General features: G+C 41.6%; 1 protein-coding gene across 1 annotated transcript in view; it reads right to left on the bottom strand.

Moving 5' to 3' along the window:
• The window catches only part of LOC146856924 (E3 ubiquitin-protein ligase TRIM39-like), a 243,182-nt gene that overhangs the window by 158,371 nt on the left and 58,468 nt on the right, over positions 1-26,343 (bottom strand). The window contains exons 2-3 of the mRNA XM_085647006.1: positions 12,897-12,992; positions 2,026-2,256 (exon numbers count right to left, since the gene is read on the bottom strand). Coding sequence (XP_085503132.1) covers positions 2,026-2,256; positions 12,897-12,992 — 327 coding nt within the window. The remainder of the gene's footprint in view (positions 1-2,025; positions 2,257-12,896; positions 12,993-26,343) is intronic.

Below are 26,343 nucleotides of genomic sequence, written 5' to 3'. Positions count from 1 at the left end.
GAATGACCTCCGTACACGATTCAGGAACCACAAATCTGCAATAATTAATAAGAATATTGACCAGCCTGTAGCCAATCATTTTAACCTTGTGGATCATTCACTATCAGATTTGAAGATTTTCCCCGTGGAACATGTTTCAAAGGAAGAACTACAGGACTCCAGGGAAAACTTCTGGATGTACCGTTTAAAATCACTGTATCCAGATGGACTGAACATTACTGACAACACAACCTGATTACTGCATATCTCAAGAGCTCTCAGGACTGCATTAATTCCACATTCCAAATGGAATCTTAACTCATGATGCTTTTTGAAAATTCAGCTGTCATCTGTGCAGCCACAGAGCAAACCATCTTGTACTACCTGAGGAAGGCGGAAGCTGAAACGTTGTAGTGGAGATATATTTTTGTTCTTTGGTGAATCTATCTGTTTGAGTCACTTCTTTCTTGAATATTTTATTTCTTTGTGACTCATTGTATCCTTTGGGATCCAGATTTTTGCCCTGGCTGGCTGTTGTTTTCTTGTGATCCTTCATCTTCAAGTATAGATCTATATATAGATATATAAGGTTTTATTACAGAATTAGTGGTTCCAGTTACTTGATCTATGGTTCCCAGCCAGACCCCCTTCTTGGTGTTTCGAAACCTGGCTGTAAACTGCGGATCCAGATAAGCTTCACAGCCTAGTGCCATGAAACTTAGACAAGCTTCACAAGCTCCTGTCAGACTGATGTTAGATTTAGAGCTCTGGTTCCAAAACAGTCACTCCAGCACAGGACCATGAAGCTTGACCCAGGGATTGTAGTATCATGCTGAGTTGCTTGTATTTGAAAATTGGAATAGCATATCCAATAAACAATTTAAAAAATCAAAGAAGGCCTTTCTTGTTGTCTCAGTTGCTGGCTGTGAATTGCAGATACAAAACATGTTTCCCAACCCAGTACAATGAAACCTAGGTGAGCCTCACAGGCCCCTGTTGGCCTTCTGCTGGATTCACAGCTCTGGTTCCAGAACCATCAATACAGCACTGAGACAATGAAGCTTGCCCGGGGCTTCCGATACCATGCTGAGATACTTGTGCTTGGTATAGCAGATCCAATTTTGGATCCAAAAATCCGATAAACAATTAAAAAAATAAAGAAGGGGCTGAATGTAGACCAGACTCTGCAGCTAACCACTCACAATGCAAGGCTTAAGTCCCAGTGGTCCGGGTCCTTGCAGAGTGATGAGTGCATGGCCTGCCAGAAAGCCTGGACTTTCCACCATCCCCCACTGTGTGTGTGCATGCTCTGTAGCTAATTCCCTCTGTGCATGTGCACAGTATATATTGAACACCGTCAAAGGTTTGGGTACAGGCCCTGGCTAGATACCAGGCTCTGCCACCAACCCTGCTGTGCACATGCTCAGGGGTTGATCAGAGGGCCTGTCCAGATCCTGTGGGCATCCCCCTTTCTATGTGGTTGTAGACAGGGGGGGTTGAATGCCTGCATAGGGTTGAAAGTAGGGCCTGGCTTCTGATGCTTGGAGAAAGGCGAGCATAGCTGGTGTTGGCCTCTGGCAGAGGGTTGGTTTCAGTGAGAATTTAGATGTAGAATATGATTTTAAAAAATCACTGACAAAATGGTTAAAGTGAAGCTATGTCTGGCTATGTTAAAACACCTTAAAGCATGTTTAAAAAAAGAAAAAGTGCACCTATGAGGACGAATTAAAATTAAAAAACCACAACAATGTGCATGTTATGGTTACAAGCACAATCCATAACTCCCACAACAGCCATGCAGCACATAACTCACACACTAAATGCAATGTTTAGGACCTCACCACATTTATAGCAATATATAACACCACCAAGAAGTGCCATGTGTATTTGTTCTAACAATAGGTATTTAAAGAAAACCATGATACATGAGGTTAAATGTGTGAAATAAAGAAAAAAAGAAAACCACACTAAAGGAAGTTTGCTTCCATTCTACCAGAACAAAGCCACTCACACTCGGTCCCTAAATATGTTAGCACTTTGGCTCACCATTAGAAAATCCAGGTCTGACTCTTGGCACTTTCCCTCTATCTCTGTAATTATGTCCCTGAGAGGAGTTTGAACTGCTGGCAGCTGGATCACTTTTTCACGGAACCGTTGCAAAATATGTCTTTTCTGCCTTTCAAGACTGTTGAGTAAATGTTCTGTCTCCTGTGCAAGTTTTTTCTCAAGTTCAGTAAATTCATTCAGGATTTTTTCTTTTTCACTGGTGTACTTTACCTTTAAAATTTTAAAAGCAAATAAAGAAATGGGTATTTAGCAAATTATGTGTAAAATCACTTGGAACATTAAAAAAGGAAGAAAAAAGTATGAAATTGATCATGTTCTTAACACCTGTGCCTGTAAATTTTGCAGGTTATATGCAATCTCTCCTTACTGCCAGATCATTGTGCACCAACCTTAAGCATGTGCAAAGGGCAACTGGCACAACATTTCAAATTGCATCAGTATATTTGTGTAACAGTTATTTTTGCATTATCCATTATTGCAAACTAAATGAAACATTTCTTGACTTCACACCAGTGCACCATTTCCAAGAAAGTGTATGTTAGATTATCTGCTTCATCAATTGTACTACTGGTCCAATACTTATGTGATTAAAGATCCTCACAATTACAGGACAAACATCAATAGCTTATGTGGGACTCTTTATAGACAAATTGCTGAATTTCCATCCTACTTCTTTGGGTGTTGTCAAAGTAAAACATTTTGTTTCCCAAATCCACCTCTGCTACTTTCTCCAATTATCTAGAGCAACATCAGATCTTTCTTTTTCTTTCTTTCTTTCTTTCTTTCTTTCTTTCTTTCTTTCTTTCTTTCTTTCTTTCTTTCTTTCTTTCTTAAAACCAACATGTACTGTAGCTGCAAGATCAATCCGCACCTGGAATTGCAGGGCTGTTTATGAAAAGTTAGGCAATCAGTCACCAGAAATCGTTTGTTACGAGCACACCGCAAACAGATGCTAAGTCAAACTGAAACAGCATACAATATTATAGATGAAGTCTGCTTGGAGGGAGGTCTGAAAGGCATAAGGTGAACATAGATATGTGAGATGGCCAGTGGCAGCTGGATTTGCATAGAATCATTACTGTGAAACATAGGCCTATTTACAAGTGCCCAGAGGGGTATTTAGTGTTTCTTGTTCCTCATAAAATCCAACACCATGTAGTTTGGAATTTATTAGGATCAATAATCAGTATCTATTACACATTTGGGCTTAAAAAAGGGTATAACTTGTGGTTTTTGGTGCTTACCCCACCAGAAACTGATTGACCAGATAATTAGCCAACGTTTTGGGCCTGTTAAATTCTGATAGGTTTGGCTATCCAACATTTGACCAGACTTGCGGCCTTTATCTCTCCTGGTGTGATAGCAGGGGGCACATTTATGAGCTCCTTGTGCCACCGGAGCATCACTTTTTGTGACACTGCGGTGGCAGAAAATTTGAAATCATATCTATGAGGTCATGCAAAGCCACTTTGCATGGCATTGAATGGCCTCATAAATATGGAGTAAGGCAAGTTAGCGTAAATCGCTGTGTTGCCTTACTTTGCACTTGGGAAGAGCTCCATGGGCATTGCAGTAGATGTTCCAATGCAACACCATGGATTTTGATGCTTTGCCTGATTTACAAAACCATATAAATCTGGGGATATCCCAAATCCTTACGTCTCCCAAGGTGAGGCGTAATGAGGATAATTAACTTTTTATTTCTCTTAATTTATTCCACTTCCCATGTGTGCTGCATTTTGGAGCACACATAGAAAGAGGTAAACACCTCTCAGGAATATGCCCCTTCCTGCACAAAACAATCCCGCTGACCACACAGTTACCATTGCACCATGGTGCAAAGATGCCTGCATTGGTGCTAAGCTGACGAAACGGCGACATCACTTGGGAAAGGACAGGAATGCACCATATCTGATAAATATGTTGCATTCCTGCACGTCTGCTTTGATGTAGGGCAGCACAGCATGGTGACTTGGTGCACTGCCATACGACAAAACCCCCAAAATGGGGTCCTAGGTGTGATAAGTTTATCAGATGGGATTAGCTGGTGGCATTAGACTGGATATTGATAACTCTGAAGCATTTGGGATGCAAGTCATCTTAGTTGTCCCCATGGTTCACATCAGGAAATGCTTCTTCGGTGTATCTTAGGACCATACTCTGTTGTAAAAATTGCTCAGGCAATATGGCTATCTACCTAACTAATCCAAAGTTCTCAGCTGGAAGCATAAATGCTCTGGGTCTCTACAACATAAGTATCCCAAGGCCTCGCCACACCCCCCCCTAATGGTTCTGAGAAATCTTCCAAGGGTGATTCAAAGTCCCCACAGATGCCTTTGTTTGAAGACCTCTTGGGTAGGCCATGATTGACTGAGGGCATTCAGAATTCTGTTTTGCGGGAGAGGTTTTTGTCCCCACAGATAGGGAATTATGTGGAGTTCTGGATAAGGAGGGCTATCCATAGAGTGGTATACATATGGGGCTATTCCAGGTGTTCCCACCCCTCAATAAATTCAGAGGACCTTGTAATTCCACAGCTGGGCTCCAAAATAATTTTGATTGTGGGTGCAAGCGGTTGCAACCCAAGAAAATGTCTTCTACGAAGGGCTCAAGGTCTGCCAATCAATGGCTTCTAGATTTGACCAGCCTTCTGTTAATGCCTTGAACTTAATCTTTCTACTTAAAGTAGCTTTCCAAATTTATTTGAGGGTTTACTTCCTTTCAAAAGACACAATGTGACATGTGCATGGTCTTTCCAGAATATATTTTTGTTAAATCTAGGTCCAATGAGTTTGCTTGAATTGCTGCCAACATGTATTCTTGAGAGGCTCCTTCAGAGGGTGCCAACTGATTAGCAGACTAACATGTTTTTTTTCTGCACTGGCCCTGTGGTGTTGGGAAACCCTTAAGCACCTTGACCTCCTCCACTCAAAGCAAAGCATCACCAGGTAGGTCCTCCTTCTGCGCCTTGTACTCTGGGAGGAAACATGTTGCTGGTTGGCCCACATCCAAGCCTTCAATGACAGGGTAATATTTGGATTATCAACCAATGTTCATAGAAGACGTTGCGAGCCTGGAATGCTGAAGTGTTTGCTGAGCCACTTTGTCAACTATTGGCAAATGAACCTCTCTTATGAGGTCCTCAGGCATCCATGCCCTAGAGATTCTGGCAGGATCTCATTTCATCAAGAGCCTAGACCCTGGACAGGCCCATGTTAAATACTTTTAATGATCCACAATATCTTGGCTCTCTGTATTGTCAGTTGCCCGGGGTGTGGTGCAGGATTCCCTTCTGCTAAGTAACTGCGGATGTCATGAGAAACCTGATAGAAAGGTTGTTTTGTACAGGCAGAGCACATTCCTGACCGCAAGAACAGATACAGATTGGCATTCATGCTTCTCTGGAACAGGTACTATTGGGTAATTTTTCAGATTGTCTCTCTGAAATGGTGTCTTTTTGAGGTTGACTTGATGGCACTCAAATTAAACCATTAGGTACCTTTATTCATCAGCAGATGCCCAATTTCTTAAGCTCCCAGGCAACTTTGACACTTCTCACCAAGGATGATATAGCCTCAAGTTTTTAGCGTAATCGTATTTTCACCAAGATAAGATCCTTCCAAGAAACAGTGGTCTTGGTGATTCCTCTTTGGGGGTCCCAGCTGTGGTTCACAGCCCCGTTTCCTGGCAATTTTGCTGGGCCAAAGGTGAGAATCTGCAGCCAGCTTTTCCAGGGCCATCTACAGGTAGTGGACTAGACAATTTCATGGCATCCTCTCTCAGACCAGGCCTTTTGGCTTCAACTGCAGAGCTCATTCGAATGCCTAGGGCCTGTTAAAATCTAATATGTTATACAACATATTTGCCCCAATAGGGTACTGTGACAGGCGTTTTGGAACTCTTTTTACCTCTTTTGGTGTCAATGACCAACATTTTGACCACTGGATTCATGAAGATCACAGCCTACTACACTATCAACCTTTATAGTCTGTTATTTCTGCTGGTCACTTTCTGCTAATGATGCCCCTGTGGAAAGAGTTGCCTTGATTTACCTTTGTCTTAAAAGTATTAACATGCAAGATACTTGCAATAATACTAGGCCTGGGCGAAAATTTTGTTCCGTTCGCGGAAATTGCGATAATTTGACATTTTCGCGTTCCGCGGAGAGCGCGAAAATGTCAAAATTTCCACATTCTGCAGCTTGGCGATAATTTGTTTCTTGCTCGCACTGTAAAATAATACATTCTCGCGCGCGCGCGTTCGCCTTACCTGAATCCCTGCGTTCGCCGATACGTTTTCTTGATCCAGTCGCGTTCTCCATGAGATGTTGTATTGTTTTTAGCCATTTGCGCTGTCTCGCGACAGTTCGCTCCCGCAGTGACGTCATGCGTCGCGCGATCACGTCTTTCTTCTCGCGATCATGCACCGCGAGACAACTGAAAACAAGATGGCCGCGCCCGCGAGCAACCACATGGGTAAGTTTGCGAGCCGCAACCATGTAGAAAATCTCGCGAACATGCGGGAAAAAAACTTCCGCATCTTCGCAATATTTCCGCGTGTTTGCGATAATTTTTAACATTTTCGCGATAATTTGCGAAAGTGGATTTCGCAAATTCCGCCCACCCCTAAATAATACTGAGTTGGATGTTAATTATGTTTTACTTTTTTCAGCAGGGTGGGCTCCTTATTTTAGACTTGTAGAGTATTTCTCTTCAATTGACTGCTCTTCTTTGCCTTGTCTCCTACCATAATATTTCAGATGCCCCCACCCTGCAGTTATAAAAGAGCCTCCCAAGCCATCTGATTTTCTCTGACATTGCAAATTAAAACCTTCTGCTGTTCAATCTTTTATCTGGCTTTTCTGGACAACCTTAACTTTTTGATTGTTTCCTGTTTCTGGACCCATGAAAAAAATGTGCTCATCTCAGCTTTTTGACCCAATACTTATTTTTTTGGACAGTTTAATTGTTAGCTTTGGCTCACTGGATGCATATGGTTCTTGATATATCTGGCCAAAACATAGGCAAGTTTGTTGGACATTGCCATTTTACACAGAATTCTACTTAATATACTCAAGGCCGAAGACTGTTTTTGTGCTTCTACCTTTAAGAATATTTATAGCAGACCATTTATTGGTACTAATGCAAATTTGATTCCAAGGCGCAGAAGAACGTTAGCAACTGTGGTTTATATAAAATGTAGATTTCCCATATTAGGTAGGATATCATGCTTTTTAGAAAGAAATTATGATAATATCAACCCTCCTTTGAGGACCCATTGTTAGTGTGTCTTCTGTCTAGTCTCTTCTCATTCTCAAGTGCTTCAACTTCATCTAGCTGCCGTTGTATTGTTCTGACACATTCACCTCACAGCAAGAAAGGATAACAAATATTGTTGAACTCTATCTTTATACTAAGGAGAAGATTTATTTCTGTGATGCCATTCCTTATGTCAGTATATATCTTTACAGTTATTTAAGGTATAGCAGTTTTTAAAATTTCTCAACATGCAAACTAGACTCATGACTTCATTTCCAAGGGCTGCATCGAAAGGGAAGGGAATAATCTACCTGGAGCACACAAGGAGATCTTGCGGGCATGCATCCTGACTATCATATAGGGAATATTGTTATACCTTAATATTGTGGTCAATATACTGAGTACAAAATTATTAACCAGTATGTACAGATATTCTATACATAACTCTGCATTTAGGTACCTTGAACATATACATATCTTCAAGGTACTTAGATGTGGGGTTAAGAATGGTGAATATATACTTCCCTATTTGCATTTACTTCTCAATATTCTTTGTCCTCGATATTTTGGCACTGATACTAAGGTATAACACGATTTGCTACTCAATATCACAAGCTACAACCAAAGCATGACAAGAAAGTCTTGATTGTCAGATGACCAGTTCGTCCCCTGAGCAAATTGAATAGTATAAACCTGTTCATTTATACATTGACTATGAGCTGGCAATGCTCTTTGAAAGGACAGACCTCTTTTTGCATGATCCCCACCTCCCAAATTTGGACTGATGCTGCTGGCTTTCACCTCTGTTACACTCGGCCCTGCAAACTTGGCCCCAATGTAAATGCTCTGGCCCCCAAAATATAGATACAATTGGGTCAACCCTGATTGGCATATTTAATTTACCTGAAAGTCCCTAGTATAGGGTACAGATTGCACCCTGAGCCTGTAAGTTAAATGTCACTAGTGGATTGTAGCAGGCATTGTGCCCCCATTAAAGTGACAGAGCAAAGCATGTCCTCAGACCTGCCCTGTGTGTGGTTTTAAAACTCCCAATTTGACCTGGCAAAATAAACCTTTTTCCATTCCTAACCTTTCCTTTGTATTACTGGTAAGTTTTACATTTCCCTGCAGTGAAAATTCTTCAAGGCTTGCTTACTCATAGAAAAGCACTGAATTACAATATAACACCTTATAATGCGTAACTTCAGTTTGGGAAGAGCTATGACCATGGCTCAAGGATTCAAATTATTAGAAATATAAAATCCAATCTGATAGTCAAGTCAGATTGAATTTACTTGCAGAAATCTGGAATTTTGCTGCCCATAGCCTCTAGTCGCGTTTCCATAGTTCATCCCCAACTGCCACATGACAGTCTGCTGGGAGGTGTGAATGGCTCTCAGGAATGGGAACAGCAGGGCGTTGGCTGGGAGGAGGTATGACCTTCACTTGACAGGATGGCCTTGGGGATGTGCCAACCAATGCTTCAAAGGGAGATCCCCTGTAACAGGGAGATGTAACTCCCACCTAGGCCTGCCCCTCCAAATGAGTAGATGAGACAATGTCGACCTGCTTTCATTAAGCTACATCATTCCTAGATGATGACATTTTTACGGACCACATTGTAAAATATTTGAAAGGGGTCAGACCTAGGAAAACTATGCAAGGTCCTTCCTTGAACTAAATGATCATGGTTTTTATCTAGGTCATGGCTGTGCACTGAAACTAGCTTACAGTTCTATCTTTGTAATTTTTAACAGATGCTATTTTTAACATATACTTGTCAAATTTTAATTACATGAATTGATATTTTCTCGTTTATTGTAATGTATTGTGCTTTTATGATTTGACATTTTAAATTGAACAAAGCATATCTTTACTTGACTTGACTTGAGTAGAAAATTAGCGGGACACGTAATTTACCCGCTTGCGAAACAGCGCATACCATTACAATGCGGTCATTACAATGACTGCGTTGTTACATCACATGCCATTACAACGCAAGCTATTACGACGACTTGCTGTAAGGGTCAGAAGGTGTAGAATTTTAACTCCAACACCTTCCCTACTGTTGCACAGACTGGAGTTGGAATAGTAAATTATACTATTCCAACATCCAGCGTCCCCTTACAGCAAGTCGTTGTAATGACTTGCGTTGTAATGGTATGCGATGTAAGAACGTGGTTGTTGTAATGACTGCGCTGTAATGGCATGCGTTCTAAATGCTTGCGTTATAACGTGACCTATTCAAATGAGCACTATAACTGGTGTTCAATGGGAGTTTCTTATTTCCTTAGACATGTCTCAGACAAAGGAAGATTCTGCCATGATGGAGTTTGGTAGAGTAGGGCACTGTAGGATTGTTTAGGGGCAAACTCCCCAGGTAAGGATGTCAAAGTGGGTTGTGCTGTCCTGGGAACATTTTCCCTATTGGATGGGGAGATTCCCCCACTCATGAACTACTGCCACGCATAAGAGTGGCACCCTTGAATACATTGCTCGGAACACTGCTGAACCTCAGGAAGACAGAAGAAGGATTACATCTATTGAACCCTTTGGGCTTAAGAAAGAGGACTGCACCTACTGTAATCTGCAGAGAGAAAACTCAAGGGCTGGACCTGCTCCCTCTTGCAACCGAGGAGCGAAGAGTATTCTCTAAGTGTTAGTTGTCTAGACTCCTGTTAAGCTACAGGAACACAAAAGCTGCAAGAAGCCCACCTTCTTAAAGGGCCTGGCTGACCAATTCTAACCGGATTTGTTTTGGACCCCGCTAGTTGCTTCCCCTGGAGTGAGCCCGGGCCCAAAGAGGTGGCCTTTGGAGAAGAGTCAGAGTGTACTCATCCTGCACAACCTTAAAATCTGGGACTTTTTGAAGGGTTTTGGCAAAAGACCTTGATCTACCACCTGACCACCGCCAAGCAGCAGTTGTCGATGTTACACTGCTGGTTGGACTCAACTTGCTGGTTTGCTTCACTGAAAAAATCTTGACTTCCAAAAATGGTTTCAAATCCAAAGGTGGAACACTTTCCCATGTGAAGATGCCAAATATATCCGCCCGGCGAGAGACCTACCTTTGGTGCAAATTGTGAATTTTTCTTGCTTGGAGCTTTTCCTCCAAAAGTGACATTGCTGTACAGCTAACTGGCCTTGTGGAATCTATCTTGGCCACAGCTTGCTTCCTGGCCTTGGTGAAGATTTTTGACTATCATTCCAGACCCTAAGTCTGAAGGTAAAAGATTCCTCTGGGCCAAACCGGGTCCCTATATCTGCCCCTTGCTCCTTAGAGCACGGCCTTAACTTTTGACTTCGATAAATCATAGCTCTGGTTCCCTACAGTCATTTGATTCTCAATTTAGTGTGCATTTGGCTTATTAAAATGTTCACTATTTTTATAAACTGGAGTGGGATTATTAGTGTGTTGTGTTTTCTACTTTTCATCTGTTTTTGAACTGTGAAATGCTTGCTACATCTACCAAGGGTTCAGCTCAGGTTTAATTTATTGAGACCTAACTGGACCTGGCAGGGGATCAGTACCAGTATTACGTGAAGAGAACTGCCATCCACCTCAACTAATAATCCACTGGCTCACCCATTTGCAGTAAACTAGTACCACATTCACTGCTGTATCATCCACATAATGAGCAACACTACAGCTTTTTTCACAGAGCTACCATAAAACTACAAATTGCAAAACATTTTGTAGAATTTGGAAAGCTATGTAAAAATAGGAAAAACATGATTTTTTGCATACACTAGTGGATAGGGTACATTGGGAATTTATTGTGAACCTCACAACTCTCCTTCAAAAAGGCATATTTTCCACTGATGAAGAGCTGTGCAATATATGTTTTTCATGTTCCTTAATGTTCATTATGTTTGGACTTGATTTTTACAATAACCTCCATGTTTATTTTTCAAGGTAGTTGATTTTATTAATATTTCAGTGCATGCACTGCCGAAAATGGTGACAGACAGGCATCCATAAATTTAGCATTCTGCCCAAGTCCGCTTCTAGCAGACTCACAATTGACAAATGGTGTTTGCTCTGGTGCAACTGGAAGCAGCTTTGCTACTGGAATCACAGCCTTCCCCCAGCCTTGTAATAATGAGGGAGAATACTGAGGTGAGTGAACAGGAGGTTTGGCATTCTTTGCAGTAGTCTCCTTACCAGCCATCACTAAATTAAATGATTGAAGGGTAACATTGCACCTGCATGTGGGTGAGCAGTTAAGGTTTAGAGTGGGATCAGGGAGCAAGAGTTCATGAACATACTGCTATGTTGGGGTTGCAATGTGAGAAGCCTTAAATTGAAAAATGACAGTGGCAAGGTATAGAGCTGTGGGGCATATTTACAAGAGCCTATCACCACAAGAACATCACTTTGTACAATGTTCCTGTGGCAGTAGGGGCTTCACAGTATTTACAAGGCAACGTTAAGCCACATAATGTTGCTTAATGCTACCTTGTAAATAAGGCCCCCTTTCACGCTATGCTTAGCGTGAAAGGGGAGGGCAATGGGAGTTGCTGTGGGCATTCTACTGCAACACCCATTGATTTTGACGCTGCCCCCTATTTACAAGGAAGGTATAAATAAGAGGCAGCGCCAGAATTAAGCCCCTGGTACAACAAGGAGAAAAATGTTATTTCTCCTAATTTTTGCTATTTGCATGTGTGCTGTGTTGTGCAGCATACATAGAAACAGCAAAAGGCCATTAATTGCTAATGTGCAGGAAGGTCCCCCTTCCTGCACATAAACAATCATTTAAAAGAAATGTGTTTTGTAACTTCTGTGTGTGTTGCATTAGGCAGCACACACAGAAGTTACAAAATGGCATTTAAATATTGTTTATGTGCAGTAAGGGGGACCTTCCGGCACATAAAAAATCTTTCCCTGCACGCAGACACCCTTGCACTATGGTGCAAGGTTGTCTGCGTTGGCGCCATTCTGCTAAGTGTAGCGCCAGCGCAGGGGGAAACGCAGGGCTGCACCATATTCTTGTAAATATGGTGCAGCCCTGTATTTCTGAAGTGGCGGAGTAAGGCGTTAAGCCAGGAAGGCTAAACCCTCACTCCGCCACTTTCCTTAAAAATATGCCCCTTTGGTGGATGAGATAGGGTGATAATTCGCTATGGTTGTTCAGTATGACGTTTTGGGATTTTTTTACATTTCGACTGAAGATTTTGTGTTAAAGAACACATTTTCTTCTAATAGGGTTAATTCTTTTCACTCCAAATATTTGCAGTTTGAATTTGAGATTTTAAGTTAGACAAGTCATACAATTCATTTTCCAAGATTACCACACTCTGCTGTTTTTGGCTTCACTCGATCGAAACAAATGTGCTTCTGAACTCCAACTGGGCTGCTTTCTACTCTGGCTCAAACCTGCTTTCGTCCTTTTGTAAATCTAAAACATTTCACTGTCAGAAATACCTCAGTGTCACCCACCTCTGCTACTTTCAACCACTGCAAGTAACATGGCTGCTGCCAATTATATCCACTTCCTTCTTGCTGTTAAAGGCATTCTCCTGTATACTCATCATGCCCAATTACCACCATGCTCCTTTGATATCTAAGAAAAGTTGTTTCTAACTCACCTGTAGATCTTGTTTTTTTATATGCTCTTTTTCTTGTAAATGCATGTGATGTTCCAATTCAGTTTTCAACTTTTGCAGATGTCCTTCTAGAATTTTCTAGAAATATAAAGGAAATGTAAAAGCTTTCTTTTAGATAAGAAAATGCAGCGAACAGTGATATTCTTGACCAATCTTTCTAGATTCCACTTTGGATTTTTCGAGACAATGGAATGAAATTCAATGACATGGTGCAAGATTCATTGGTGTGCATATATTCAATCTGCACTGGACGTGGACTGTCTTTTTGCATCAAATGCTATAACGCATCGATTATTTATTGGTAATTAATATTGATGAAAAATAATTAATCAGCCTTACACTTCCTTGTCACTTTCCTTATCATATGAGTGCCATTCCATATTCTGAGAAATAAAGAATCTTTTTTTTATTTTTTTATTATTTTTTATTGAAATTCTTGTATCAAAATTACAATTTGCAAATAACATAAGTTGGCTAACAGAAGATAAAAAAATAAAATAAAAAAAAGACAACGTAACATGGAGAAAATTATTTATGAAATGCAGAAATCAGCATTTACTCAAAGTAACAACTCCAAATTCTGTTGAATTTCCTAATCCCACCTATTCGCTGTGCATAACGCATTTCACTCTTTCTAACATTCCTAATTTTTTGAAGCCAGGCATTAAAGGGAGGAACTTGAATTGACTTCCAGTTCTGAAGCACCAACGACCTTGCAACTGCCATTGCAATAAATAATAGTTTAACCATCTGTGTTGTCAAGTCAAGATCAGAATCGTATCCATACAATATTCATTTAACATTATAAGTAATGGGGATCCCGCAATACTTTTGCAAATATTCGAATATCTCATTCCAAAAAGGCACAATTTTAACACAGTGAGCTGTAGTATGGGACCAGTTAGCAGGAGTATATTGCAGGCATCTAAAACAGGTGGCTAGTAGTATTAACGAACATTTTAGCGATAAAGAAGCCATTTACTGAAGAATAGCATTCTTCTCCAATTAGATCCTCGAAGAACACTGAAATTCAGCGTATTTATAATTTTCCAAGTATTGATAGTAAGTACGTGATTCTCCTGTTCTTGCCATTTTTTAATTGCTTTTTGGCTAAGATCATCCTGAGTGTATTGGACTAAACAACGTTTCCATACCCCTGGCTTCCTCATCCTAGAAGTCATAAACACATCATCCCATAACTGATTGGAGAAGCCAATATTTGTTGGCTCCACTTGTATCAATATTTTAAAGATCGAAATATATGATGTTAATAACATGAAATTCCCTGGAATAATAAGCTGCATCTCTCCAGATAACAGCCATGTCCCTTCTCTTAAAAAGTCTGACAAAGAAAGAAATCCCAGACGTGCCCATTGTAGTACAATATCAACTCCAATTTTCATTCCCAGAAAAATGAGAGCATTTCTTAAGGGGGTTCTAATATTAAATTGCGGGAGAGAATATCTTTTAAGAAAAACATCCCGACGCTTAAAGAACCACAACATCGTCTTGTATCGAGTAAGTTTCGGTAATTTAGGAATATGTAAGGGAGATGGGATCTGGACCTCGTGACAGATTCTGTCAAACAGAAAATTAATAAATATTGTTGGGGTCTGCATAGCAGAATTGAACCGCTCTAAATATTGGGCGAAGTATGCGCTGTAATAATCTTTAACATTGGGTACGGCTAAGCCTCCCAGTTCAGTGTCGGCATAAAGAGTCCGCATAGCTATCCTGGGACATTTTTTTGCCCATTTAAAACCTGAGAATAATGATTCCACCTTTGAAAAAAAACCACTGGGCAAAAAGCAAGGGATGGCAGAAAATAGAAAATTAAATAACGGAAGAATAGACATTTTTATAAGTGCCACCCGCCCCAAGATGGAAAATGGCAGCGAGTCCCATCTACTAAACAAGGATTGAACCTTGCGTAGAAGAGGATCAAAATTCAACATAACTAAGTTGGAAACCAAAGTAGAATACATAACTCCTAAGTATCTCTTCGGTCTTGAATTGTTACAGCCAAGTAAATCAGTGTGTAACTCAACCTTACCCCCACCACAGACTAGTAATTCCGTTTTTTTTTATTAATTCGATACCCACCCAAATGTTCGAATTCTTCGAAAAGCTGAAGAACAGCTGTTTGAGATTGAATATCCGACTTAATCAGAAGCAAAATATCGTCGGCATATAGTTTGATTTTTGCCATGGATGGGATAGGAGGAGAAATATTCAGAGATTCACGAATGGCTCTAGCTAATTGTTCAATAAAAAAAGCAAAAAGGATAGGGGACAGGGGGCAACCTTGCCTGGTGCCCCGTTGAACCGATACTTTACCAACCATAACTGAATTAATAATTATATTGGCTTTAGCACCCGTGTACAAATTCTGAATTAAACTAATAATCTGTGGAGGAATTCCAAAGTGCTTTAAAATAACAAATAATGTTGTCCATACCACCAAATCGAAAGCTTTTTCCGCGTTTAATAATAAAATTAAAGCAGGAATTTTATTTGTCTGAAAATAATCTAAGGCCCCAGTAAGAAAATGTGTATTAGTAGCTAGTTGTCGGCCTGCCACAAAGCCATTCTGATTCGGATGAATAAGATCCTTTGCAATGTAATTAAAACGTATTGATAGTAATTTGGTAAGGATCTTATAATCAGTGTTAAGTAATGTGATAGGCCTATATGAGTTGGGATCTTTAGGTTCTTTTCCTTTTTTAGGGAAACTAACAACTGTGCCCTCCCCAAAGGAATCTGGAACTTGCCCACCCAATAACATATAATTCACTAATTGTAATAATAAATCAGAAAAGGAACCTAAGAAAACCTTAAAAAATTCAGCGGGAGGCCATCTGGGCCACAAGCCTTACTAATTGGAAGGTTCTTCACCACTAATTCTAACTCGGACTTTGAAAATAATCGCATCATTGCTCCACTGTCTGCCTGAGATAGAGAAGGCATATCATATCTTGCTAAAAAATTTTGAAGCCTAGAATGATCTATCTCCTGATGATTACTATATATCTGTGTATAGTGAGAGAGCATTATAGTGCCAATGACATCAGATTGTGATGTATCTATCAGAGTGGTAGGAGACTTCAGAGTACGCATTAAATTTGCGGCGGCTTGCTCCTTAGCCTGCCACGCAAGGAGTTTACCAGATAAATTACTCTCCTCATAACTTCTCTGAGATTGTATAAGAAATTGCTGTTCGCTCTGTGTAGCAAAAAGCGTACTGAGTTCACGTTTAGCCTCGTTTAATTTTTTTTGCACAGTACTTGAAAAGTTGGTTTGTCGGAGCCGAGTGAGTGAACCAATTCTTTGATAGAGTAAAATTCTAGTTTGTTTAATAGTGCACCCTTCTTCTGCGTCTTTACCAATGATAATACCACGAATAAAGGCTTTTAATGAGTCCCAAATTATATGCAGCGGAGCCGTATATGAATTACGAGCAATACATTCGACAATTTCCGATTTTGAAAAAGAAACTCAATTACTATCTTGTAAGTACATTTTATTAAATATCCATCTGTTGGGGGGCCTAATTTCCTCCCCTACTTTAAACTCAATTACCAGCATTGCGTGGTCTGAAAAGCCATTATGCAAAAATTTCTGATATGAAAATTTTAATAACCTTTTAAATAAAGAATCTTGCTTGTGTTTAAAAATGCAAAACTCCTCACTTTCGTTTTCATCTTAACAAGAAGTCCTCTTTGGTATGCCCAAGTGCCCCTAACACTAGTCGAAGGAATGGATGACATCGAGATATGAGTGAAGGAATGATGATCTATGACAAGGAAAAGTATGGTCAAGTGTAATGACTTGGGTCCCTTTAGGTCATTAATGTAAAAGATAAAAAATGAGAAAAAAAAACAGTCAGGCCAAAATGAGGAAAACTCCATCGCTGAAGAGGGGATGCTCTGCTCACAAAGCCTCTTAAATAAAGTAAAATGGAAGGTAGCTGTAGGGTAAACAGAATATCTTTATTTCCGGCTATGTTACCACACAAAGCCTGTGAAATAAGTGCAAGATCAATACTGTTAATACTAGAAGTCAGGGCTAATAGCCCAGACCTGGATCAGAACAGCAGGAAGGCAAGTACAAATACAGGAGTAGCTCTTTCAATAGACAAGTTTCTGGACTATCATAGAGCATATAGCCTACTGTCACCTGAATCAAATCAGTGGCAAAAGTGGGGAATAAAAATAAAAATATTGAAGGCTCTCCCAAATCTTCTGATATCAATCCAGAGATCAAAGTACAAAATGCAAAAAGATTAAGGCCTTATTATTACTTTGGCAGTCCCATAGACTGCCTTATTGGTTGCAGCGGTCTGCGCGCAGTGAGCTCGGCGGTCCAGCCGCCTTATTACGAGATGGACGGATTGGCTTTGGGAGGACTGCTGCTGGCCCACTGAGACTGCCAACAATCTGCCTGCCTCTTGGTTCATGGTAGGGGAAAGTCAGCAGCCATAGGGCACTACATGGTGTTGCAGGGATTCTGCTCATGTACAGAACTATGCACAGGAAAGCAGGACCTCAGTGAATTGTGGTGTACCAAAAAACTCACCTCAATACCCAGAACCCATTATCCGACTTGCATCAGTGTCTCATTCGTTCTCCATATCATTTCGAAACTACCAATGATTAGACAACCCAGAACAAGCGACTTAGTGTACTCTCAGGAATGGTGGGAATCAGAAACACCTTTTCGTTATTATTCTCATATCAGTCCACAACAAGAGTAATCAGAGACACAAAAAAGTTTAAAATGTTTATTTTTAACTACGTGCTCTAAGATGCAGTACTTTGGCTAATATAAGCAGACACATGATTATAAATAAAATCATCAGCATTGTTACAATACCATAGAAAATAAAGGGAGAAATCATATTAAAAATGATAGTGGAAAACAAGTCCTATAATACTTTGTGAACCACCCTCCCTTGGATAGTAGACTAGTTTTATAAACTAATAGAAAGTCTCTAGGTTTGAATGGGGGACCCCATACCTCAAAGATCAGCTTAAGTGAATCACATCAAAGGATCAGCTCCGCTCTCTGTGTCTGGAAAGGTTTTCTCCAAGTGTGTTAATTATGCATAGAAATGCAATATTAAAGGCACCCGGGTTTCAGATGTTTGCAGCTGTATGCGTGTTGTGTCTAGAGCGTGGGTCGATCAACCTGAATTCAACAGCATACAATATTATTTGACCTTGACGGCTTCTGCACAGAGTGTTCAGACTAAGGTTGCGGTGCACGTCTAGGGATGTGAAAGGGAGCCAGTTCTCATGTGAAGAAAAAGCAAGCAAGCAGGTTTACTTATAAAGCTACATGTAATGCTGTGTGCAAAAAGCAGCAAAGTGGCAAAATGGTGTTTAACATCTTAAGCGCTTATGCTAACATAGCAATGTGTGCAGGCAAAACCCTAGCTTCACTAAATCCTCCGTTGATCGGACCACAAACAGAATAGGGAAGCAATGTAGGAATGCAGAGTTCAATGTCGAGTGAGCCAGAACCAAGTTCATATGTTGTCAATCCATATAATTGGTAGTAAAAGTGCGAAAATTTGTTGGAACAAGGAAACAATTAAAACATCTCACAGGGGCAGTATACAGCCCAATGTGGAGTAAAAAAAGCAAAACTAAAAATTCCGGATCAGGATGTGCGGAAGATGGACCACTGTCAATCTAATCCATCAAGGTGTAGGCACAATAAGTTGCAACTGCCTCCAAGAGTAAGTCATTATAAGGTTGACAAACAGAGTCAGCCATCCAGTCAAGTAAAGTAATTGAACATACATGTTCTTCAATAATCGGAGCCTCTAGCACGTTCAGAGGACAATTTGCGTGTTCTTCAAGATAACTCTGCGCTAGGAAGTCATATGCTGCCCCATATACATCCCAATTCCCTAGGACTCCATGTGCAGCTCCACAGGCCATAATCCCGATACCAGAACAGTCCAACTCATGAGCCACTAAGGGACTCATTAGTCGATCATAATCCGGGGCAGGAGACATCGTGTTCGACAGGCACAAATCCAGAGCCCATTCAAATGGACATTCCAGGCAATGAAAAACAGGTTGCACGCAAGTGAAGTATGAGAACTGGAAGGATAATCCAAAGGCTACGATCAAAGTGGCCAGTGGTAATGTTCCATAGTATTCAAGCATCCGGTTGCGCAGTTGAAGCAGCCGGGGCAGACTGTTGAGTGACACAGATTGTGCAGCCATTGTGGAGCAAGCAAACCAACAGCAGCACACCAGCAATCAAGGTGAGAATTAACAGTAGCCCGCCGAAGACGCTGGAAAAAATAGAATGAAAAAATGCCGGTATCACACCAAATATTGTTTGGAAGGAGGTCACAAGGCCGGAGCCCACAACTTTGAAAAAATGCACCAAGCCAGTTGTTGACGAGGCATTGAAAATAGTGTGAATCAGAGCACCAAAATTAAGGGGGAGATCTGTATTTAAAAGACCATGCACCTCAGTGCGGGTGTTAGCTACGGGAGGGACAAATGTTTCACGGCTTGAAGTCGGAGCAACTTCTTTTTGAGACAATAAGCCCTTATTCTGCTCATCTTGTTGAACTCTGCTTTCAAGGTTGGTATGCAAGGTCAGATAGATATATCCAGTCTTCCATGCGGGGGTGGGAAAAGGACATTCTTACAACAGACTATGCGTTGTGAGACAGTTACAATGTCCCTACTAACATCCCACAGCATGCCTCATCATTTAAAAGCAAATAACTACCGTTAGCCACTAACGTGAAAGTTGGTGTAATCTCTGGCACAGGATTTCCCTTTAGAATGCAAGCTAAATTCGGTGCTTGAACGTTGCATGCGCCATGCAATTGGATATTCCTACAGACTACTGAGTGATCAGGTGTGGAAGTGCAATACTCCTCTTTTAAATAAACCTCTTTACCTTCTCTCAGGCACCTGTATTTAAAGGGGAGTGACCAAACTTCATGCAGGAAGGCGGTACCTAAGGCATAATGCTTCATACATGAACTGAACTTAAACAATGGAAATGGTAAGGTGATCAATCCATGGATAAGCCACACAGCTGAGTTTAACTCGGTCACAGAGAATGGTAAAGGTTCCAACTTTTCAATATTCAATCATGAGTATGTCGCATCCTTCATGGACATGAACTGTTCTTTGTTAGTCAGATTAAACGGCAGGAATAAAGATGATGTGTTAATGTAGTTCCAGGGAACTTTCCCAGCTTTCAATGTTTGTAAAGTCCATGCAAACTGCATTATAGAACGCAGTTGATTCTGACCATGGTATAAAACAGACATATCATCTTGTACAATATCAACAACAGATGAAACTATATTATCAAAGGTGTAAATTCTGGAAGAAAGGGTGTTAATGCTATTATCAATGACAGCAAGCACTTTTTCCAAATTTGCTTGATCAATAGCTCTCAATCTAGATGGAGCTTCAATTTGCGATAGTTTCCAAATGTCATTGTAAACAGCATACACCCATCTTTTGGACCTGCCACCCACAGGGCCCTTTACAAAACCATTCAAATCTACTCTGTCAACTAATTTGGACAGATGAAGTTTAACAGATGCTAAGGTTGAGTGGTGTAGCCAACTCTGACATAATTTACCTACTGAATATGTAGTGACAGAATGGGGAGATTCAAATCAGGGGTCCACTCTAACCTGTGTATAACCGGGGGTAAAACCCAGAAAACGATGTTGACAGGAATCTGAACTTCTCTGCCATATTAACCATCCTTCAGGATCTAAGGCTGAAATATTGAAGGACGTATTAGTGACTAATGACTGTAATTCATCAAGGGACAGATCCCTGTGGGATAACCACTCAGATCAGGAATAGAAGGGGAATTCATCTTCTTAGAAGTAGCCAATCCAAAACAGGTGGTTTGAAAAATAGTAGAAATTAAAAACAACAGGTGGTTAGGTATAAGGCATGCACGATGCAGTGACTCCTCGCCTTGTACCTGCCATTCCTTTTAACCCCAAACAGATTTAACATCAATGGTATCTTTCCACAGCTCGTAGCCCCCTACAGCTAATTTATCCAAAAAGGACTTAGAATACAATAATTTAATGTGGGTTAGTCTAACTTTAGAATTTGGCTCAGCAGCCATTTTAAAATAAAAGGCTTCAGGTTTAGAAACACTTAAATCAGAAAAATCTGTTAATTTCTCTATAAGAGTTTTGGAGCTGCCCTCAATTGGGGCTGGACAATGTTCCCATTGCATATAATTAACAATATTTCTAAATGTATTTGCTTTATGCAGGAAATGATTGCCATAGTGTTGGGACCATGAATTTGAAATTTGACAGCATCCCATACAATCCCATCTAATACAGGCCAGGCAGTAATGTTAACAAAAGTCTGGTCCCTCTTCATTATGTGTGATGAGGAGTGGGGTGCCAAAGTTCCATCAATTAATTCAATTGTAGTTCTTTCTGTTAGATAGTGTCCATTTACCAGACGGAAAAATACAACGACAAATCCAATCGACATAAACAAAAACATAGATATGAGCACCAGCCAAATGTATGTCCAAGGTGGAATTAAAAAATGTCTTTTAAACCAAACAGCACAAATAGAAATTTTCGATGGGGCTTTTGATGTTGTAGAGTTAGTGTCAAATGAAAAGCGTGACTGGTCAACTGCACTTGATTGTAAACCAGGCAACGACACATGTGTGGGATAAGTATACTCAGTATCTTCAACTGGACCACCAGCCGGTGGAGGCAATAAAGGATTAGTAACTGCATGCATCTCGATGGCAATGTCAGACCTGTTGGTAGTTGCCGGAGCCAAAACAGAATTTCTCAGCATTGCTGGACAAGAGACCGTTGGAGTCATATTAAGAAGAATCGGCCACTCGCTGTAGTTTGACTTTGTCAAGGAGATGTACCTGTTATCCTTGCGGCCAGGAAGTGGAGGTAAAATGTCTGTTTTTGTACCCTGCACGCCAAGCACTGAAACTGGTGCACGATAAGAGGGGCCGAACTCCTTCTTGTTCTCCACCTTCTCACGGACCAGGTCATCATCTCGAGGTAGCCAGCCAACTACCGGAATCTGAAGTGCAGCATCAGTTTTGGAGGGCAAGTGTTCCTTTGCAAGACTGTCTCTGGTCTCTTGTAGATTCTGTAACGCAGCAGAATGATCATCTACGTCAAAGGGTGTGGCTGACGCCACCATGTCTAGACCGTCAAGGTTTGGGACAAACATCTTTATGCCAAAGAGCATTTTGTATGGGGTCCGCCCACCCAGAGACCTTCTAGGGAGATTATTAAGTGCACGTTGAACGCTATACAAATGGGCCAACCAGTTCCTGCCAGTACCTAAAACCCTAGCTGTCAGGGATTGCTTTAAGTCACGGTTCATTCGCTCCACAACACCATTGCCCTCAGGCCGGTATGGAGACGAAAATTTGACTTGGAACCCCAAAGATCTCATGGCATCCTTGTACGCCTTAGAGGGGAACGCTGGAACCTGGTCTGAATGAAGGGTACCACAATCAAAAATTCCCACAAAGACACGCAAATCCCTGATGACAGTTCGAGCATTAGCACTCCGTTGTGGCCAGACCCATAGAAAACGTGTGTACGAATCCACTGCAACTAAGATATACTTATACGCAGTATCAGAGGAGAAAGGACCGCAGTGATCTAAATAAACACACCCAAGCGGTTTATTAGATATATACAACTGTGTCTGAGGTGGACGCGCAGCAGTCGAAGGTTTAATCTGCTGGCAAATGTCACAATTAAGGACATAAGCATGAGTCTGTTTATACAATCTGCGCCACCAGTTGTTGTAAGATGGTAACAGTCGCTGAAATGCCGGCATGGGCAGAAGCCATACCTTTGTGAGCCGCTGTTATCAACGAAAGCCTGCAGTCCGCGTTGGGAATCAATCTGTCACCAACGTCATTAATTCTCACATAGGTAACTTTATCAGGACTTAAATGATAAGAGTATTAAGAAGGGAAACCACAAGGGTAATTATCACCCTTCTCTGTTGCAGCAATCGCTGCCAAGATGTCATCATCAATCTTACTTTTTGATCTTGTAACTGCTGCTACTAGATATGTTGCCACTGCCGTTTTCGCTGCTTCGTCAGCTAAACTGTTGCCGGCAGCGTGGACACCTATGCGTTGAGACCCAAGAGTGTGAATTACATTCACAAGCGGCAGACGTTGTTTAAGTTCTGCGACTCGAACCCAAAGCATTTTATGTTTGATTGTGCTACCTTTGGGATCACAATATTCATTTTGAGACCAGAAGAATAAATTGTCGTTGAAAGACTGAACACAGTAAAACAAGTCACTCACTATAAGAGTAGTCACTCGAGGATCAGCAAACTTTAGTGCAAGCACCAGCGTCCGTAGCTCTGCCAACTGGGCCGTAAAATCACCCAATGTCTGCGTATGCACGACATCAGATTTGAATTCACCATTCACAAAAGTACCAGCCACTATTGCACAGGCCGCTGAGTAAGCATGCTTAGATTCCGTCGCCGGTTGCGCCGAACCGTCAGTGTAAATGATACAATGGTAATCCTCAGGCGGGCACAATGACAGAGGAGCAGGATGAACAAATTCATACTGCAAATACTCCTGAGTCTGCAATGAGGCATCAAAGATGAAAGTGACATCCGAAGATGTCAAGGAAGTGGCCCACTGTATCCAACGTGGATGCAAAGCTTTAGAATTTGGTACACTGGCCTTCGTCACTGCCTCAAGGGCAGGATACGGTGTTACAACCAACATGTGTTTCCCCTGCGACAGCGCTCTCTCTTTCAGAATCGCCAACTGCAGTGCGGTCAAAACATTTTCTACAGTGGAAAAGCGCATTTCAGCCGAAGTGTACAAATTTGACTTGTAAGCAATAGGGACTGTGTCCCCTTCATTAAATGTCAAGTACGTGAAACCCACTGCACCAGGCACAATTCTGATGACGAGGTTTGTGTGGTTATCACGCATCAATAAGTATTTAGAAGCAAAAAGATCAGCCTGCAAAGATTGCAGGATAGCTGAATGTTCTGCAGCCAGTTCGATTTGTTAAAAGTAGGTTGTACCAAGGCATATAGCGGCTTGATACGCTGGGCATAATCGGGAATGTAAGTATGCCTGAAGTTAAAAAAAAACAGCAAAGACTGTAGCTTTTTCAGAGTTGTTGGAGTGCGCAAACATGAGCATTTCTCCAGGAAGTGAGGTGCTAAACCTCGACCTTCGTTGTTGTGTTCATAGCCCAAAAACAACACTGTATACTCTGCAATGTGTGATTTTGCAAAGTTCAATTTGTAACCGAAGTCCGCAAACATGACAATGATGCGGTCAGTGCGACACAGATGCGGCCATAATTCATCGTCTGTAAGATAAATATCATCAACATACGAGTACGCATCAGGGTCGATGCTCTCTAACAGAGAGAGTACATGTGCAGCAAAGACTCAGGACTGTTTTTGTAGCCCATGGCTAATCTTTTAAACTGTTTCTGTTTGCCTCTGGAAGTAAAGGCTGTGCATTAACTACTAATAGAGGACAGGTTATGGCTGTAAAAGCCATTGGAGATGTCAAGTGTGGTCTTAAACCTTTTTCTCACGAGACTATCAACGAGGGCAGAACTGGTGGTGTTTTGTACCGCACAGGTTCGACAGTGAGAGTTCAAATGCCGATAATCCAAAACTAGGCAGTACGACCCATCAGGTTTGGTTACAGTGAAAAGAGGATTATTCATGGGTGACACACATGTTTCAATCACACCTTGATATTCCAATTGCTGAAGGATCTCTATGACGTGAGATCTCGCTTCGCGGTGCATGGGATATTGGTGTTGTGGCTGTGGCATAGACCGTAACGGTATCTCATGGCTTGGTGATAGTTTATCCCACCCAACCTGAGTACGGTGCAACACCAGGGCAAGCACCTATGCCCAGTCTTCTGCAAAGTTCTGAGCTTGCTCCTTCGGCACAGTGTGCACAAAAGATGGGAGGATTACCTCCTCTCCTCTAGGAGTTGCCAAAACAAAAGCTGGGGGCCAGTCCGCCTCCACCAGCAAAATGTCATATGTGGAGGTCAGATTCTCCCAAAAAATCCCTTTTATGGTACGTTGTATGTCACCTTCTATTAAAAGGACTCTGTCATATAGTCTATCAGGGGGAGCCTTTCTAGTGTCAGCAGTTACTACAGTAATAAATGTGTCAGTTGCTGTCACCTTCAGATATGGACGCAGTGCTTGCCGCACTATTGTAACCTGCGCTGCGCTGTCTAGCAGCGTTAGTGCCCATGTCAGGTTCTGAAGCTACGTTCTCACTATCTGTGGCATACCTCGCTGTTAGAGCAGCAACTTTCTTTTTCTGAAACGAGAGTCGTTGTCATGCAAATTCATCCTGCTTGCCTTTACCATCCGCCGTACAAGGCTGTTCACTTCCTTGGGCGGCACCCTGACCTTTGCCACGTTCTCCTCCACCGGACTGTGAGACCAATGTTTCCTGTGAAGAACGAGGAGAACGTTGTTCAGGAACCTGAAATCTATCAGGAGACCTAATTTGAGTGCGATCGCGCAAGTCATATGTGCGTTCAGTAGTCACTTGAACCGGTGAGGCGGGACGAGACCCCTGTTTCTGTTGCTGCTTGTCCTGTTTTTTAGTTTACCAATTTTGTTTAGGTAAAGCTGGACGGTCATCCTTAGAAGACATCACAGTCTTAATCTGCGGTTGCGCTGTTGTTTGAGCAAAAGGCTTAACCCCTAAACTATTGCATCCAATGGCCCTATAAGCCTCCGCAATAAATTTCGGTAACTGCCTGGGTTTATCAACATCAGCGACGAGGCGCAGCGTATTTGGCACTTGAAAGTTAACCATATCTCCCTTGACATTAGCAAGGATGAGTGAAGCAACCACGTCGAACACGCTGAAAAGCCTCATTTCTAACTTGTCCACTGCCTCTGGACCTTGTTGATCCTGAACACGCTTAATCACGGAGGGCAGTACAGCCATAGATGGCATGCCGAAGCACTTAGAGTAGACTGCTGCAAACACTTTAGCCCAGTTGTTACAATCAGTTACCTCCGGGACTAAGTCTTTCTGCAAACTAATGGTAAGGATCCTGTGTTTTTCCACAGGAGTAGAATTCGGAAACACAGCTTCCGCTGGTCAAATTTATCAGCAAGGCAATAAGGCATATCGTCCTTATTCTGGGGGCCCTTGCCCATTACCGAATTAACCATGACGGGACTAATAGTATTCCCGGCCAGGCCAGCTGGTTGCGCAGGAACCCCAGGTGCCCCCACCCGGACATTGCGAGAGACGTATTGCACTAAAGCTCTATGTACCATAATCAAGGCGGTATGGAGCTGAAGTAAGTCATCCACCGGGGCTTGCAAATAATGTGGATGTGGTGTAAACCTGCCCAAGAC

The sequence above is a fragment of the Triturus cristatus genome, chromosome 3_2 (assembly GCF_964204655.1).
Source record: "Triturus cristatus chromosome 3_2, aTriCri1.1, whole genome shotgun sequence".
Classification (NCBI taxonomy): Eukaryota; Metazoa; Chordata; class Amphibia; order Caudata; family Salamandridae; genus Triturus; species Triturus cristatus.
This window is presented reverse-complemented; position numbering and strand designations above follow the sequence as displayed.